Source organism: Nycticebus coucang, chromosome 11, assembly GCF_027406575.1.
Source record: "Nycticebus coucang isolate mNycCou1 chromosome 11, mNycCou1.pri, whole genome shotgun sequence".
NCBI lineage: Eukaryota > Metazoa > Chordata > Mammalia > Primates > Lorisidae > Nycticebus > Nycticebus coucang.
This window is the reverse complement of record NC_069790.1, coordinates 76960059-76976693: the sequence shown is the minus strand read 5'-3', so window position 1 is coordinate 76976693 and position 16635 is coordinate 76960059. Positions and strand designations below refer to the sequence as shown.

Sequence of the window (16635 nt, the reverse complement as noted above, 5' to 3'; positions counted from 1 at the left end):
TGGAATTTTACACTTGTGTCATTGTGTTGACACTCAGAATATTTCAGACTTTGTAGTATCTTGGATTTCCTATTTTCAGATGAGGATGCTCGACTGTAAAGTAACCATTTTTTTCTATTGATAATACAAAAAAATATGCTTTTTATTTTAGAGGGAAAAGATTTGTTGCAATGAAAGTTGTAAAAAGTGCTCAGCATTATACAGAGACAGCCTTGGATGAAATAAAATTGCTCAAATGTGTAAGTATCACAACAATGTGAATTATGTAAGACATATTAATGACTAAAATCTTATAGAGGGGGTTTTCTGGGTAATAATTAAAGTTGTGTTTTTCATAAGTTCAGATGCTGAATCTTCTACTTTAAAAATAATCACTTTTATTAAAACAATATTGGTTTTAACATAATGGGAAAAGGTACTCCATCTTAAACTTTTCTATTCTCAACCATCCTTTTTCTTTGCACAGGTTCGAGAAAGTGATCCCAGTGACCCAAACAAAGACATGGTAGTCCAGCTCATTGATGACTTCAAAATTTCAGGCATGAATGGGATACGTATCCTTTACTTCTAATGGCTGAATCATAATATGCATATATAATTCTTTACTTTTAAAGAATTAAAATATTTCAGGCCCCTATAAACTTCTGTTTTCCTTCCGTATTGCCCCCTGGGGTCACTGTGGAGTGCTCTGAAATGATGCCTTTACAGGGGCTGCAAAGACTGGGGGGAGGGGAGGCTAAGGTAGTAGCATCTTAGAAACCCTCCTTTCCTTTCATCCCTTCTCTTCCTCCTCCCCCCTTGATTATTTTGGCATGGAATTAATTATTGATCTTTTTTCATTAATTGTGGTGAAGTTTATTTTTTGCAGTGGTATATAGAAGCATGATCAGCTTCTTTGTGCTTTGAAGTTGCTAAAACCTGGGCACAAGGACTGTGTATTAACGCCCCAGAGGCTGCCAAGCACCACGTGAGGACAGAGCATTGACTGAGATGATAACAGGAAAAATACTCTAAATGTCAACATTCTCAGAGTGGCAGTTGAATACTGTTAGTATTGATAGTGCTAAAAATACTGAATTCTGTGTCCAGAATGATACAACTAGGTCTTTTAAGTAGTTGTTCCTGTAGAGGATCGTTTTTTTCTGCCAGGTAAATATGGAAATACTTTGTTTTTTGTTATATTACTCCCAGTTTGTCTACTTTGCAAAAGCTTAGTGAAAGTAGAGTGATGTATTTTTCTACAATAGATGCTAAACCTGACATAAGCCAGAGCTTAATGAAAAAAACTGTTTAGTTTTTCTTTAAAAAATTTGTATTATGAAAAATTTCAAACATATAAAAGTAGAGAGTATAGTACAGTGAATTTCTGTAAGTCCATAACCTAAGTTCAGTAATGGCCAAGATCTGGCTACAGTTGCTCCTTCTATCCTTTCTCTCCAAATTATTGTAAAGTAAATCTGAAAAACCATGTCTTTTTATTTTATTTTTAGTAATGTCACTGTGCATCTGTGAAAAAATTTGACATAACCATAAAACTCACTAAATAAATCTTAACAGTTTTTTTGATACCATATTATACTTCAAATTTTAAATTTCAAACATTCAAATTTCTTTGGTATTGTGAACATGAATTTTTTTTTTGGCAGTTTTTGGCCAGGGCTGGGTTTGAACTCGCCACCTCTGGCACATGGGGCTGGTGCCCTACCCCCTTGAGCCACAAGCGCTGCCAGTGAAAATGAATTTTTAAAGACTTGTTTGAATCACTTTCAACAATGTTTTCCACTAAGTCATCGTCTTCCTATGTCTGTGTTGACTGACTTTTGTTGTTTAATTGAGGATTAAATTGTTCAATTTATGTGTCCTCTTTTTTGTTAGAATATGATACAGGGTGTTTGTTTCCTTAGAAATTACCGTGATGGAAATTAATGATTCTTGAAAGATGAAACAGTTTCCTGGTCAGCTGTAAGATCAGAGGTTCCTCTTGCTTAGGATGGCATTAGGTCTAATGGTTCGTGTCTTACTGGAACCGAAAAGTGTGGACTGGCAAAGGTGTCTCATGACTTCCCTTTCTTTTTTGAGAATATCACTTTCGTCTGTGCTACTGTTAAGTTGTGTGGGTGCTTGCTGGTTTTTGGCAGGGCTCAGGAGGACGTGACTGGGGGTTGCGGAGAGGGCTATCTTATCCTCACCCTTCCTCTGCCTGGAGACTTGGCAGAGTGCAGCACCAGGGTGACAGAGAGCCGAGTATCTCAGGACCTGCAGCTTAGAGCCCAGAGCACCAATGGAGAGAAGAGGTGATGCTTCTGTTCCCAGGACGCTCTGACCATATTTTCATTCTGGATCCTCTGTGGTAGCCCTTTGTGTGCTTGGGCTTAGGAAATTGGAACACTTACTGATTGGGGATGCTTGGATGTGTCAAGAGCTCAAGTCTTCTGGTGTCCCTTAGGTCTTTTCCTTTTTCATTTTGACCACTTTTGGTATTCCTGATAGTATGGACATTGTGTTTTATAAAGAAATAAATGTTTTGCAAGTGACACAGTGATGCTGCTTTCAGTAACTGCCTCACTCCAGGAATGATCCTTAACTGTGTGCCAGATGTGTGCATGGTCTTCGAAGTGCTTGGCCATCACCTCCTCAAGTGGATCATCAAGTCCAACTATCAAGGCCTCCCAGTTCGTTGTGTGAAGAGTATCATTAGACAGGTAAAGGCTTCTGATGGCAATTCCCACTCCCCAAAACCTCATTGGCTACCTTTAAACATTTTGGACTCTTATTAGATCAGTTTATATTTATTTAATGATCTGCCATTCTGTGTTTTAAAGGGGTGCTATGTAGTTGCTAGGCATTTATTTCTTCTGACATACCAGTCTTTTTTAAGGTAAGTAATATGGTATTGGTTAATCATAAATTGTTTTATCCAATATCTTTATTATAAAACATCCCATTTAGTTCCTTAGAAAATAATTCAGAAGAAATAATGCATTGTGTTTATTTACTATTTCTGAGTATCTTTGGATAGAGGGTAACTGAATGATAATTTAAGAGTTGCTCATAGACTTGCAGTTATAAGGTCACTAAGTTCTAGAAATTTAAGGAATAGCATGGTGACTAGACTGTATTAATAATAATGTACTGTATACTTGAAATTTTTTTTTTTTTTTTTAATTTGGCCGGGGCTGGGTTTGAACCCGCCACCTCCGGCATATGGGACCGGCGCCCTACCCGCTGAGCCACAGGCGCCACCCTATACTTGAAATTTTTTAAGAAAGCAGAGCTTAAATTTTTTCACCACATGAAAAATATGTGTGAGGTAAGTTAATTAGCTGGTCTGTGATAATGGCACTTTAGTCTGGATGACAGAGTGAGACCCTATCTCAAAATGTCTTTGAACTTTGTCAGATATCTTCTTGGGGGCAAAACTTTCTGTTGTTGAGAGGCAGTGATTTCAAAGTCTAGCTTTGGCACATCCTATTCTGTGACTCTGAGCGAGTTACTTAGCCTCTGTGAGCCTGTTCCATCTCAGGACTCAGGGTAGCAATCTATAATTTGTAGCTTTCTGGTGCAGATTAGGCATGAGGGGCTATTTGGAACACATCCATCATAGTGAGGGACACAGGGTCTGTGTGTCTCCTCAGCTGCACAGTGCACACCTCTGAGTTAAGGGTCATGTATTGAGTCCCACATCTCTTGGCATCTTCCTTCATATTTTAGGTGGCAGGAAGCACTCTGGTTGGTTGTCTTTCCTTGAATGAGGGAAGAAGTTTATGCTTCCCTTTTTCTCTATAAAATGGCTGATTTGTGGGATTTAGAGGGCTCATAAATAAACATTTCCACTTTTTATTTTCCAGAGGTAATGACAGGATCGAATCAGTTGCTTCTTGAGGATTTTCTGTACACTGTACACTGTTTTCAGCTCATGATCAGTTCTTAGTTGTTTTCCTTTGGCCATGATGAACCTTTGGTGGGCAGAAAAGGGCCATCCCGTGGCTTCTGGTGGTAGTTCTGCTGATGCTGTGCCGCCCACACCCTGGCGTGTCCCATGGCTGCATCTCTGGAGTCAAGCACGGAGTCTTGTGATTGTTAATTTGCCCCTCGGTTTTTATTTGTTTTTTTTTTTAATTCACTTTATTGAGATCTGTTTTATGTCTTCATTTTTTAATTTTTTAAATCTGAAACTGAGAAAAGGGTGTTTGTGTCGGCATTATTTGCAACTCATTAAAAGATGTTTCTCTGGTGGGGTGGTACCTTTAAAGTCCTTTGGTGCTCTTTAAAAGTGGCTTTGACTTTCTTGTGTAATTGAAAGGGTGCCTGGTATTTTACTCTTTAAAACTTTACAGAATCCTTGTGAGAAGGTGACTGCTTGCTGTCAATTAAAGGAGGCTTGGGGTGATGGACACCTGGCCCTGGCCCTGGCCTATCTGTGGTTAGAGTAACCTCAGCTTTCCTGGTGGCCAAAGGATCTCTGCTGCCTCCTGTTGTTGATACCAAGGCGGGCTCAGGTCTTGGCAACTTAGCTGCAGTGCTACCATGCTAGCCATAGCCCTGAAATTTAAGATTGTGATCATAACTAGAAGTACCGTGCTCTTTCATGCACTGGTTGTTGTAAGTGCTTTATTTGTATGATGCTGTATACCCATATGAGTCCAGGAGTGTTACTGCCTTACTCTATGGAAGGTGTTGCCCAGAGAGGATTAAAGATCCTCTTAGCATCCCCTAGTTAACTGTGGTACATCCAGGGTTTGAATATAGATGTTTAACTCCAGACTCCTAACTAGGAAGGCCTAGTAAAATGGCCTACTAGGAAGTTTCAGGATTACTTTGAATTTTAATATGTCTTTGTGAAAAGCATTCATTTGTGTCTCTGTGTAAGGTAGTAATCAGGGTGGTCATAAGTACAGCCATTAGATTTAATGAAACAGTTGGTAACGTGCACTGCACTGTGTAAGGGAATGGGGCCTTTAAAGTCTATAGTGTTTTCCCAAACCCGCCCTCTGGTGGCAGACCCTGCGGCCTGGCAGTGTCCTGGCAGGTTATCTAGCCTGTTGTCATTGACCGACTAGGTGTACACTTTAGTATTATTTGCTTGTCATGTAAATTATTTTGATGGTCCTAGTTATCAGTGAATTTGCTATGATCAAACCAAGTGTCAAACTTAGACCAGAAGCTTCAGTTTGAAATTGGTAAACATTTTGATATTATTGATCTGTTCAGCATGGTAGCGCATATGATTCTGTGTTAACTTGGAATTCTCCTCAGGGTGTTGGATCTTCTGCTCAAAAATATGGCGAGGTGGCTCCCTTTCAAGGGAGCTGAGCCTCTTTCCTGATTCCCTCTGCTTTGTGAAGTGTCGTGCTGGGCCTGACAGCTTTATCTTTATTCCTGATGATGTCAGGACAGCTGCTGGCTTTTCTCACTAATTCTCACCAGTTGAGAGAAAGAACCAGGAGCAGAGGCTACTCTGGGCCAGTGTGGTTGAGGGTGACATCTCCTGGACTTTGGGAACAGAGCACATCCCTTGCTGACGTGATCTCTTGTGTTCAGTGGAGCATCAGGGCTCTCAGAAGCAGTTTGCAGGGTTTGCCCCACATCTGTTTCAGTGAGGAGGAGAAATCCAGTGGGAACGTGGGCTTTCTTAGTAGGAAATGTTGTAGCTTGTGGAGAGCCTTCTGGTGTTTTCCTCCACAGTCACAAGTTAATTAATAATCTAAATTAAGGACTTCTGCTTGGGGCAGTCCTCTCTCCTCTCCCGGCCCATCTGGCAGCCTGTTGGGTTTCCCTGGGTACTTCGTTAGCTTCTTTTACCAACAGAGTAAGAGGCAGGCCCAGAGAGCAGTGATCTACAGAAATCTCCACGTTATGTTTGATTTAATCCTGTTTTTATCTGCAAAATTATAGGACCTATTTCACGCAAGTCGTGATGGAGGGGACCCAGTCCTTAGAGACCACTTTGACCAAGCTCCTTATTTTACAGATGAATTTGAGGTGCATGGAAGGGGAGATGGGCCTTCTCTGAGCCCCTAGCTAGTTGGTTCCCGAACCTGAAACTGAAGGCCTCTAGCCCTCTCAGCCCTGGACTCTCCTCTCACTTCTGCATTGCTGCTGGCTCTCAGTCTGAACACATGGAGAAACCTGCCACTTGTTCCTGAAGAGTATGGTCTGGCTTCTCTGAGTAGGGTGATGGACAGCCTGGCCCTGGCCCATCTGTGGTTAGAATAACCTTTCCTGGTGGCCAAAGGATCTCTGCTGCCTCCAGCTGCTTGATACCAAGTATAGTTTTTAGGCAAGAGAGACAAACATACTATGATTTGACAAGCAAAAGTAACAGACTAAAAAATTAGCGTTGGCTTCTTTTTAATGCTGTTTGTCAGATTTTGTAAGAGAAACTCTTTTCTTTGGGGACGATGCTCGATTTGGTGCCCTCACCTATTATCATAGTTCCTCTGTGTCAGTGGTTGTAAGATGCCTTTCTGTGTTGGTTGATTCTGGGGTGCTTTATTACTTTAAACTTTACTAGTAAGAACTGAAAGGTTATTTCTGAAAATAAAACCATTTAAAATACTAATTTAGAATTCAAGGAAAGTATGGATTGAAGCTTTATTGCTATGATGGACCATGTTATCAAGGACATTCCTTTCACATCAGAGCTTGTAACAACTGAGATCCAGAGACATTTAGTGACTTAGGATGTTATAGGTATACCTCGTCAAAACCAATACAAATCTTTTAAGCCCCATCTCACTGTTAATTTTGAGTTTCCTGTGTGCTAGGCCTTGTTTCTGTGGTTTTCCATAGATTATTTCTAAATCTTACTATATTTGTGTCTAACACACGTTTTCCCTCTTGTATAGTGAAAGCAAAGGGTGCTTAAGCACCATGCCCGGGGGTATAACACAAAGAGTGAATGGCTGAGTAACAGTTTTAAGAGCTGAGTAGTCCCAACGTCAGGTTTTAACACTGCCTTGTTTCCTTTTCTGTAATGATTTGCATTATCTTTAATAATGTACTTAATTTGTCCCCATGGTAAAGCCTTTTCCCTGTATTTATTGTCAGACTTTATACTCAGTAATTCTTTTTTTTTTTTTTTTTTGAGATAGAGTCTTATTTTGTCGCCCTTGGTAGAGTGCTATGGTGTCATAGCTCACAGTAATCTCAAACTCTTGAGCTCAACTGATTCTCTTGCCTCATCCTCCCAAGTAGCTGGGACTACAGGTGCCCACCACAACATCCAGCTCTTTTAGAGACAAGGTCTCACTTTTGCTCAGGCTGGTCTGGACGCCTAAGGTCAAGCAGTTCACCCGCTTCTGCTTCCCAGAGTGATTGGATTGTAAGTGTGAGCCACTGCACCCAGCCTACCCAGCGATTCTTAAGGAAAGTTAGCCGACTGGAGAGCAATAGAACATTTTAAATATCTGGCACCTTAAATTTTTCTTGAGAAAACTTAACTGCTTGTCTTGAGTACATCACTGTTACTGAAACTGTTACTGAACACTTGCAACTGTGTCCCATTAGCTCTCACTTATGTTGAAGTGCATTACAGGATTTCTTTTTGTTGGAAGCTTTTTTATTTCAGTTCTTAATAATTGGTTTTTCAAGTTCAAATTCTTTCTGGTTGAGTCTAGGAAGGTGGTGTGACTCCAGGTATTGGTCCATTTCCTCCACATTTTCAAATTCCTGGGCATAGAATTTTTTTGTAGTCATCAATGATAATCTTTTTTATCTCTGTGGTATCTGTCATTTCCCCCTTTTCAGTTTTAATTAAAGTTGTTAGAGACTTTACTTTTCTGTTTCTAGTTAATCTGGCCCAAAGGTTTATCAATTTTGTTTTTTCAAAGAACCAACTTTTTATTCTGTTAATCTTCTGGATAGTTCTTTTATTCTTGATTTCATTTAATTTTGCTCTAACTTTGGTTATTTCTTTTCTTCTGCTGGGTTTGGGATTTGATTGCTCTTCCTTTTCCAATTCCTTGGAATGATTCATTAGGTTGTTGATTTGCACTCTTCCTGTTTTTGGGATGTGGGCATTTAAAGTGATAAATTTTCCACTTAGGATTGCTTTTACAGTATCCCACAGGTTTTGATAGCTTGTGGCTTGTTATTTTGTTCAAAGAATCTAATGGTTTCTTTATCTCCTCCTTGACCCAGCTGTCATTCAGCATAAGGTTGTTGAGTTTGTGTGACTTATGTGAGGATGAAAGCTTTTGTTGGAGTTGAATTCCACTGTTACTCTATTAGCGTCTGAAAAGATACAAGGCCAGGGTGATCAAAACAGGATGGCATTGGCATAAAAATAGAGACATAGAACTGTGGAACAGAATAGACAACCTAGAGATGTAACCAGCATCATGTTGCCATCTGATCTTCAATAAATCAAACAAAAGCAGACACTGAGGAAAATCCATATTTAATAAATGGTGCTGGGAGAACTGGTTAGCCACATGTAAAAGACTGAAACTGGACTCAGACCTCTCACCACTTACAGAAACTGTCTCAGCCTGGATAAAAGCTTTAAATCTAAGACACTAAATGATAAAAACGCTAGAAGACAGCGTAAGATAAGCTCTTTAACAATGTGGGCCTGTGGAAAGATTTTATGAAGAAGACTCCATTGGTAAGTGCAGCAGCATCAAAAATAAACAGATGGGACAGGATCAAGATTAAAAACTTCTGCACAGCTAAGGACATAGTAAGCAAAGCAAATAGACAACTTTCAGAATGGGAGAAGATACTTGAATGTTACGAATTGGGTAATGGACTAATAACCAGAATCTACAGAGAACTTAAATGAACATGAAAAAAGCAAGCTACTCAGTTAATCACTGGACAATAGAAATGAACAGAACCTTCTCCCAGGAAGACAGAAGGATGACCAAAATATACGTGAAAAAAATGCTCATTGTCTTTAAGCATCAGAGAAATATAAATCAAAACCCCCTTGAGATACCACCTAATACCAGTGAGAATACCTCACATCATGAAGTCCCATAGCTGCAGATGCAGGTGAGGGTGCAGAGAGAAGGGAACACTTTTCGTACTATTGGTGGGATTGCAAACTAATACAGAAGTTATGGGGAAATCCTCAAAGACCTAAAAGTAGACCTTCCATTTGATCCTATAATCCCATTACTAGGTATCTACTCAGAAGAAAAAAAACAAAAAACATTTTACCATAAAGACATTTGCACTCAAAAAAAAAAAAAAAAAAAATTTTTTTTTTTTTTTTTTTTTTGAGACAGTCTCACTTTGTTGCCCTTGGTAGAGTGCCATGGTGTCATAGCTCACAGCAACCTCAAACTCTTGGGCTGAAGTGATTCTCTTGCCTAAGCTTTCTGAGTAGCTGGGACTACAGGTACCCTCCACAACACCTGGATATATATATACATTTTTTTAAGAGATGAGGTCTCACTCTTGCTTAGGTTGTCTCAAACCTGTGAACTCAGGCAGTCCACCCCTCTTGGCCTCCCAGAGTGCTAGACCTTGCCTGGCCTGTTTATAGCAGCTCAGTTCACAATTGCCAAGATGTGGAAACAGTCCAAGTACCCATCAACCCATGAATGGATTAATAAACTGTAGTAAGTGTATACAATGGAATACTATTCAGCCATTAAAAGCTGGAGACTTTACATCTTCTGTGGAGTTGAAGAACATTCTCCTTAGTAAAGTATCTCAAGAATGGAAAAACAAGCATTCCATGTACTCAATACTAATTTGAAACTAGTAGATGAACAGTCACAGGCCCGCATGAGAGGAAAATCACAACAAATTCAAGAAGGGGGGAGGGAACGGGGCTCAGTAAGCTCCCCCCTAACACGTGCACCATAGAGGTATGTGGCACACCTCCTGGGTGAAGGACTCAAATATAGCTTGGACTTTTCCTAACAAATGCAAACAATGTAACCTAATCATATGTACCCTGATATTAATCTTAAATAATAAAAAAAATTGTAAAGAAAAAAATAAATGATTGCGTATTTTGGTCCTATTTAAGAAACAGGTATTCTTGTTTTAATTTTCCTTTTAAAGTCTCTGTTCCCCCTCACTTCGTAATGCTGTTCTGTTATTTTTGAAGGTCTTTTAGCCAGGTACTCAAGTTAAACAAAAATGCTAGATTTTTCCTGGGAATTTTTCATCGTTGAATGACGTTATATATCTTCTGCTTGTTTTTTTTTTTTTTTTTCTTCACATTTCCTTCTCTTGTAGACAAGGTCCCTATAAGGACTTAATGTTTGGTGATGCTGATAATTGTTGAGCATTAGGAATTTCTAATGTATGGAAATATTATATGTATGTAAAAATAAATTCTGTTTATGGAAAGAATTCAATTCTTCTCCAGTGGAAATAATTCTAGGAAAACGTTGGCTTTGCTTATACCGAGGACACTGGCTCTTTTTAACTCTGTGTGCTGATAGGATAAGCTTCTCCTTTGGTGTAATGCTATAGTGTTGTTTAGATACCAGGACTATTTTTTTTTTTTTATAGAGACAGAGTCTCACTTTATCACCCTCGGTAGAGTGCCATGGTGTCACAGCTCGCAGCAACCTCCAGCTCTTGGGCTTAGGCAATTCTCTTGCCTCAGCCTCCCGAGTAGCTGGGACTACAGGCACCCGCCACAATGCCCGGCTATCTTTTTATTTTTGTTGCAGTTTGGCCGAGGCTGGATTTGAAACCGCCACCCTCGGTATATGGGGCCAGCGCCCTACTCCCTGAGCCACAGGCGCCTCCCACCAGTACTATTTTTTTTTCTATTAAAGTAAATCCTTCCTTTTCTACAATATTAAAAATGTATGTATGTCATTAGCTATCAGGAAAATGTAGATCAAAATCACAGTAAGATTCTACCTCATATCCACTAAGGTGGCTAAAATAAAAAAGATAGTATTATTCAAGGTGAAGAAATTGGAACCCTCCTGTACATTGCTGGACAGAGCCACTGAGGAAAACAGTTTGGTAGTTAACTTATCAAAAGTCTAAATACAGAGTTACCATATCACCTGACCTTCTCCTGCCTGGATATATACTCAAGAAAAGTAAAAACCTATGTTCATACATAAACGTGAGTGTGCGTACCTGTGTTATTTACAGTAACCCCAAAGTGGAAAACAACCTAAATGTCATTCAAATGAATGTACAAACAAAATGTCGTGTATTTGTGCAGTCGAATATTACTTGGCAGTAAAAAGAAATGAAGTAGTGATACGTGCTACACAAAAATGAAATTCGAAAGCATGGTGACAGTAACAAAATACTACTTTATTTGATCTTAATTATAGAAAATGTCCAGAATCAGCAAGTAGATTAGTGGTTCTTTAGTAATGGAGGAGTTGGAGGGAGATGGGGACTGAATGCTTATGAGTATGTTCTTTGGTGGCAGCCATGAAAATGTTCTAAATTACATAGTAGTGATCCAAAAATCATTAAATTGGGTGGCGCCTGTGGTTCAATGGGTAGGGCGCCAACCCCACATACTGAGAGTGGAGGGTTCGAACCCGGCCCCGGCCAAAATTGCAAAAACAACAACAAAAAAAGCCAAGCGTTCTGGAGAGCACCTGTAGTCTCAGCTACTCAGGCGGCTGAGGCAAGAAGTCCAGGAGTTGGAGGTTGCTGTGAGCTATGACGTCATGGTACTCTACCGAGGGCAATAAAGTAAAACTGTGTCTCAAAAAAAAAAAAGAGGGCAGTGTCTATGGCTCAGTGAATAGGGCGCTGGCTTCATATACTGAGGGTGGCAGGTTCAAACCCAGCCCCAGCCAAACTGCAACAAAAACAAAAAATAGCTGGGCATTGTGGTGGGCGTCTATAGTCCCAGCTACTCGGGAGGCTGAGGCAGGAGAATTGCCTAAGCCCAAGAGCTGGAGGTTGCTGTGAGCTGTGACGCCATGGCACTCTACCGAGGGCGACAAAATGAGACTCTGTCTCTAAAAACAAAAACAAAAATCATTAAATTGTACACTGAAAAGGTGAATTGTATATGTGAATTATTTTTTAATTAAGCTGTTATTGAAGAAGTATACATGGGTAATTACAAAAATTTTGAAATATGCAAAAATCAAGAAACAAAATCCACCTGGACAGAAACAATTGAAGCCTTTCCACCAACACCAATAAGCCTAGCAAGTTAAACTTGCCCGGATGAATCAGAAAGGACACTGTCGACTGTGTTCTTGGAGTTGAAATAATGGACCGTAACATGGTTTGTCTCAAAACTTAACATATACAGTTGACCCTTGAGCATTGTGGGGAGTTAGGGGCAGGGACTCCCCTCAAAGCTGAAAGTTTAAGTATAACTTTTGACTCCTTCAAAATGTAGCTTCTAATAGGCTGCTGTTGCCTGGAAGCCTTACTGATAACATGAACAGTAAATTGCCGCGTGTTTTGTGTATTATATGTATTATATACTGTATTCTTTCCTTTTCTTTCTTTTTTTTTTTTGCAGTTTTTGTCTGGGGCTGGGTTTGAACCCTCCACCTCCAGCATATGGGGCCGGCGCCCTACTCCTTTGAGCCACAGGCGCCGCCCTTCTTTCCTTTTCTTGACCATGGCTCACTGAGTTATTATATATACTATACTCTTACAATTAAAGGAAACTAGAGAAAAGAAACTGTTACTGAGAAAATGTGTTTTTATTATTAACTAAGTGAAAGTGAGTCATCTTCATACTGAATAGGCTGAGGAAGAGAGAGCAGTGATCTTGCTATCTCAAGGCTGGCAGAGGCGGAGGAAAACACACATGCAAGTGGACCCAAGCCGTTCAGATCCTATCGCTCAAGGGCCAGCTAGATATAGATACGTTTGCTTCCATGAGCAAGTGTATTTCCTTTAATCATCAGAATTTTTTTCTGGCTTTGGTTTTATCCAGATTATCTCTGGACTTACACACTTTGGTTACTTGTGGGAAGGAGAGCTATTTCCTATGGGGACAGGGCTGGGATGGGCATTTTTACTAAATATCCTTTCATGTCTATTGAATTTCATGCCCTGTGATTGATTGTATTACCTGATATGCAAATAAATAAAGGTTAAATAATGATATATTAATAGCTCCTCTCAATTTTACTATGCTCAGGTCCTTCAAGGGTTAGATTATCTACACAGTAAGTGCAAGATTATTCATACTGACATAAAGCCGGAAAACATCTTGATGTGTGTGGACGATGCCTATGTGAGAAGAATGGCAGCCGAGGCCACCGAGTGGCAGAAAGCAGGTGCTCCTCCCCCTTCGGGGTCTGCAGGTGAGGCAGCAAGCCAGCTTGTTTCAGTCTGTTTGGGAGCATTGTGAGTTTACAGAGTTGCACACTGGAGGCAACTGAGTCAAGTGTATATACATGAGAGCTTTTTACAAGAGATTGGTTGTTGGCTGGGCACAGTGGCTCCCACCTGTAATCATCGGGTGCTGGGAGGCTGAGGAGAGTAGAAAGCTTGAGCTCAGGAGTTCCAGACCAGCCTAAGCAAGAGTGAGACCCCGTCTCTAAAAAGTAGCCAGGCATTGTGATGGGTGCCTGTAGTACCAGGTACTCAGGAAGCTGAGGCAAAAGGATCGCTTGAGCCCAAGAGTTTGAGGTTGCTGTGAGCTCTGACACCAAGGCATTCTACCAAGGACAACAAAGTGATACTCTTCCTCGAAAAAAAAAGATTGGATTTTGGAAATAACTGCACCTTTTTCTTGAGAAGGAAGATACCCCAGTTCAATTATATTTTAATATCTGAATTTTTTACCTTTGTTCTCCCTTAAAAGGACTTTTAAATTCTTAGCTTCTGCTTCATCTGTATTTTTTTTTAATTTCAGATTAATGTGAGGGTTTAAACAATTAGGTTATAATGCTACCATTTGTTAGGAAGAGTCCCTAACATTATTTATAACACTGCATTATAACACCATGCCCAGAATACCCTCACATTGTACCCATTTTGCTTCATCTATATTTGAATATTTCTTGTGTCGCCAACTTCTCTGCAGAGGAGAATAAAGTAATGGGTTTCTTGTAGCCAGCCTTTAGTCATCAGAAATTTTTTTCTGGCTTTAGTTTTATCAGAATGATTCCTACTCTCCATTTAGCACAACTTTTATCAATCTGTGGCAACTAGTAATTTTGGAATTAAGAAGACGAAGCAGCTGAGTTGTGGCATGTCTATGTGGTATTTCCGGCGGTAGCTACGAAGTGTGATGTGTGTCTACACTCTCCCACATCGTGCCCCCGCACATGACTATAGACTACTTGTTACAGTGTTAAATTTAGTTCAGTTGTGTGTACATCTAACCCAAATTGTTCACTTTACTATGTGTAAAAGCAGTTTGGTTCAATGACCATAGGATATTTGTGGCCCCTTCTTCATTATCTTAAGTTAAAAGTCAGTGCTTTGGGATTAACTTTTTGAGATGTATTAGTATTTAATTTTAGATTAGTAAGAGAAATGGCTCAACATGAATAACTTGTATTATGACTTTTAAGAGTGAGTCATTTGTTTGAGTTGAGTAAACTTTCTCTAGATCCCTATGATTAAGAAGCTCTGATGATTAAGTTTTTGAAGTTGGGTACCCATTAAAAGACAGTTATTATTTTATTTTGCAATTCGAATTACCTACATAATGATGTGTCTTTCCTCTACCCATTTTGTTTTAGTGAGTACGGCTCCACAACAAAAACCTGTAAGTACTTATACTTACATTTGCTGCGTAAAAAGGGATTATTCATTATTGAGCTTTTCAAATAATAACAGATGTTCTAATGTATGTTAATTTAAAAGGTAGACATGTTTATAAATGCTATGCATCCTCAAATAATTAAGACTTACTGTTTGTTAAAGTAATTTTTACAGAATTTGTTCCAAGATCAATCTTCCTTATGTATTTTCTGGAGTGCTATTGGCCAAGACTGGTGAAATGTGAGGTGATAGAGGGTTTGAAGTATAATCATTCCAAAACCACTTTGCATTATTTCCGATTGACTTCTAGGTTCCCTGTGTTTCTGAAGCTATTGTAATATTTTCCAGCCAGTTGTTAAATATGAAAGAGTCATCTATATTGTGGTCCTGTTAAAACATTACCACCAATGAGACAAGCCCAGTGGAAGGAAGCTCCAGAACAAGGGAGCTGTAATCACTGGGCTTGCTGGCCTGCTGAGGAGCCCGAGTGTCCCCCGCAGGGCTGCCTCATGCTAAGGCACTGGAGTTTGCTCATCATCAGACACGTGGGATGGGCTTATTGGCAGCACTTTCCAAGTCAGATGGCTACGATTGGGGGCAGACAAAAGCATTGGCTTTTTATTTTTTCTCCCTTTACTTCAATATGCTCATTTCTTAGAGTTAAGGTTGTCTTAGCTCAGTTGTAACAGCTCAGTGAGAGACCCAGACACAAACAGTGCTGTGACCAACAATGAACTACACCTGCTGTGGGAGAGTTTCTTTTTGGCAAGGAGGAGATGAGATGATGTTACTTGGCATCTAGATGTACCAAATAACTTCTTGTTTAAAGCCAGGTGTATTTCAGGATATTCAGTTCTCTTAGAACTGGTGAAAACTTCCTGGATTTCAGCTGTATCCCTCCGAGGGCTATGCCTGGTAGTAGACCCAGTGTGTGGTACATGATATTAGCCAGCACCAATTTCCCTTTTTTTTTTTCTTTTTTGTTTGTTGTTGGTATTGTTTTACTATAACCCTAATCACAAGGGTCATACTTATAACTCATGTCTGGGTTTATGATTTTAATTGAAGATGACGTGAAAAAACAGAGTTTATTGGTATTTATCATGCTGCCAGAGCTACTTGTACTGTTGTGTGTTGTTTTGAAAAGAAGCAAACTGACCTGTGGTGTTTTCTTAACATGTTCTAGATAGGAAAAATATCTAAAAACAAAAAGAAAAAACTGAAAAAGAAACAGAAGAGGCAGGCAGAGTTACTGGAAAAACGCCTGCAGGAGATAGAAGAATTGGAGCGAGAAGCTGAAAGGAAAATAATAGAAGAAAACATCACCTCAGGTGTGCCTTCCAGTGAGCAGGACGGTGAATACTGCCCGGAGGTGAAGCTAAAAACAGCGGGATTAGAGGAGGCAGCAGAGGCAGAGACTGCGAAGGACAATGGTCAGTTTGGTCAGGGGCCCGGGGACGCCATCGAGGGGGACCCGCCACATCACCACAGGGATTGGCTTTGTGCTGCTGTTTCAGTAGGCGAGGGTGATTTTTTTTTTTTCCAATTTTAAAATCATAAATCCTGTTTTGGAATGTGAGGTGGGAACCATATGCCAGGAATATGTTAACATTTCAAAATAGTTTTGCTTTTTTTTTGGAGACAGAGTCTCAGTTTGTCACCCTTGGTAGAGTGCCATGGCATCCTAGCTCGCAGCAACCTCAAACTCTTGGGCTCAAGTAATCCTCTCTCCTTAGCCTCCCGAGTAGCTGGGACCACAGGTGCCTGCCACAACCCCCAGATATATTTAGAGAGGGGGTCTTGCTCTTACTCAGGCTGGTCTCGAACTGCTGAGCTCAAACAGTCTGCCCTCCTTGGTCTCCCAGAGTGCCAGGATTACAGGAGTGAGCCACCTCGCCAGCCTCAAAATAATTTTTTTTTTAATGCAAAATGTCTGAGAAATATTGTATCTCTGTCATGCTTATCACAGTACTTCCTTTATTTTGTGATTAACCTTTT

At 40.0% G+C, this 16635-nt stretch overlaps 1 protein-coding gene across 11 annotated transcripts in view; it reads left to right on the top strand.

Moving 5' to 3' along the window:
• Positions 1-16635, top strand: part of SRPK2 (SRSF protein kinase 2) — a 256312-nt gene that overhangs the window by 203141 nt on the left and 36536 nt on the right. For all 11 annotated transcript variants that reach the window (XM_053553488.1, XM_053553495.1, XM_053553491.1 and 8 more), the window contains 6 exons: positions 152-239; positions 467-554; positions 2596-2702; positions 13061-13226; positions 14616-14641; positions 15824-16070. In XM_053553488.1, the coding sequence (XP_053409463.1) occupies positions 152-239; positions 467-554; positions 2596-2702; positions 13061-13226; positions 14616-14641; positions 15824-16070 (722 nt within the window). The remainder of the gene's footprint in view (positions 1-151; positions 240-466; positions 555-2595; positions 2703-13060; positions 13227-14615; positions 14642-15823; positions 16071-16635) is intronic.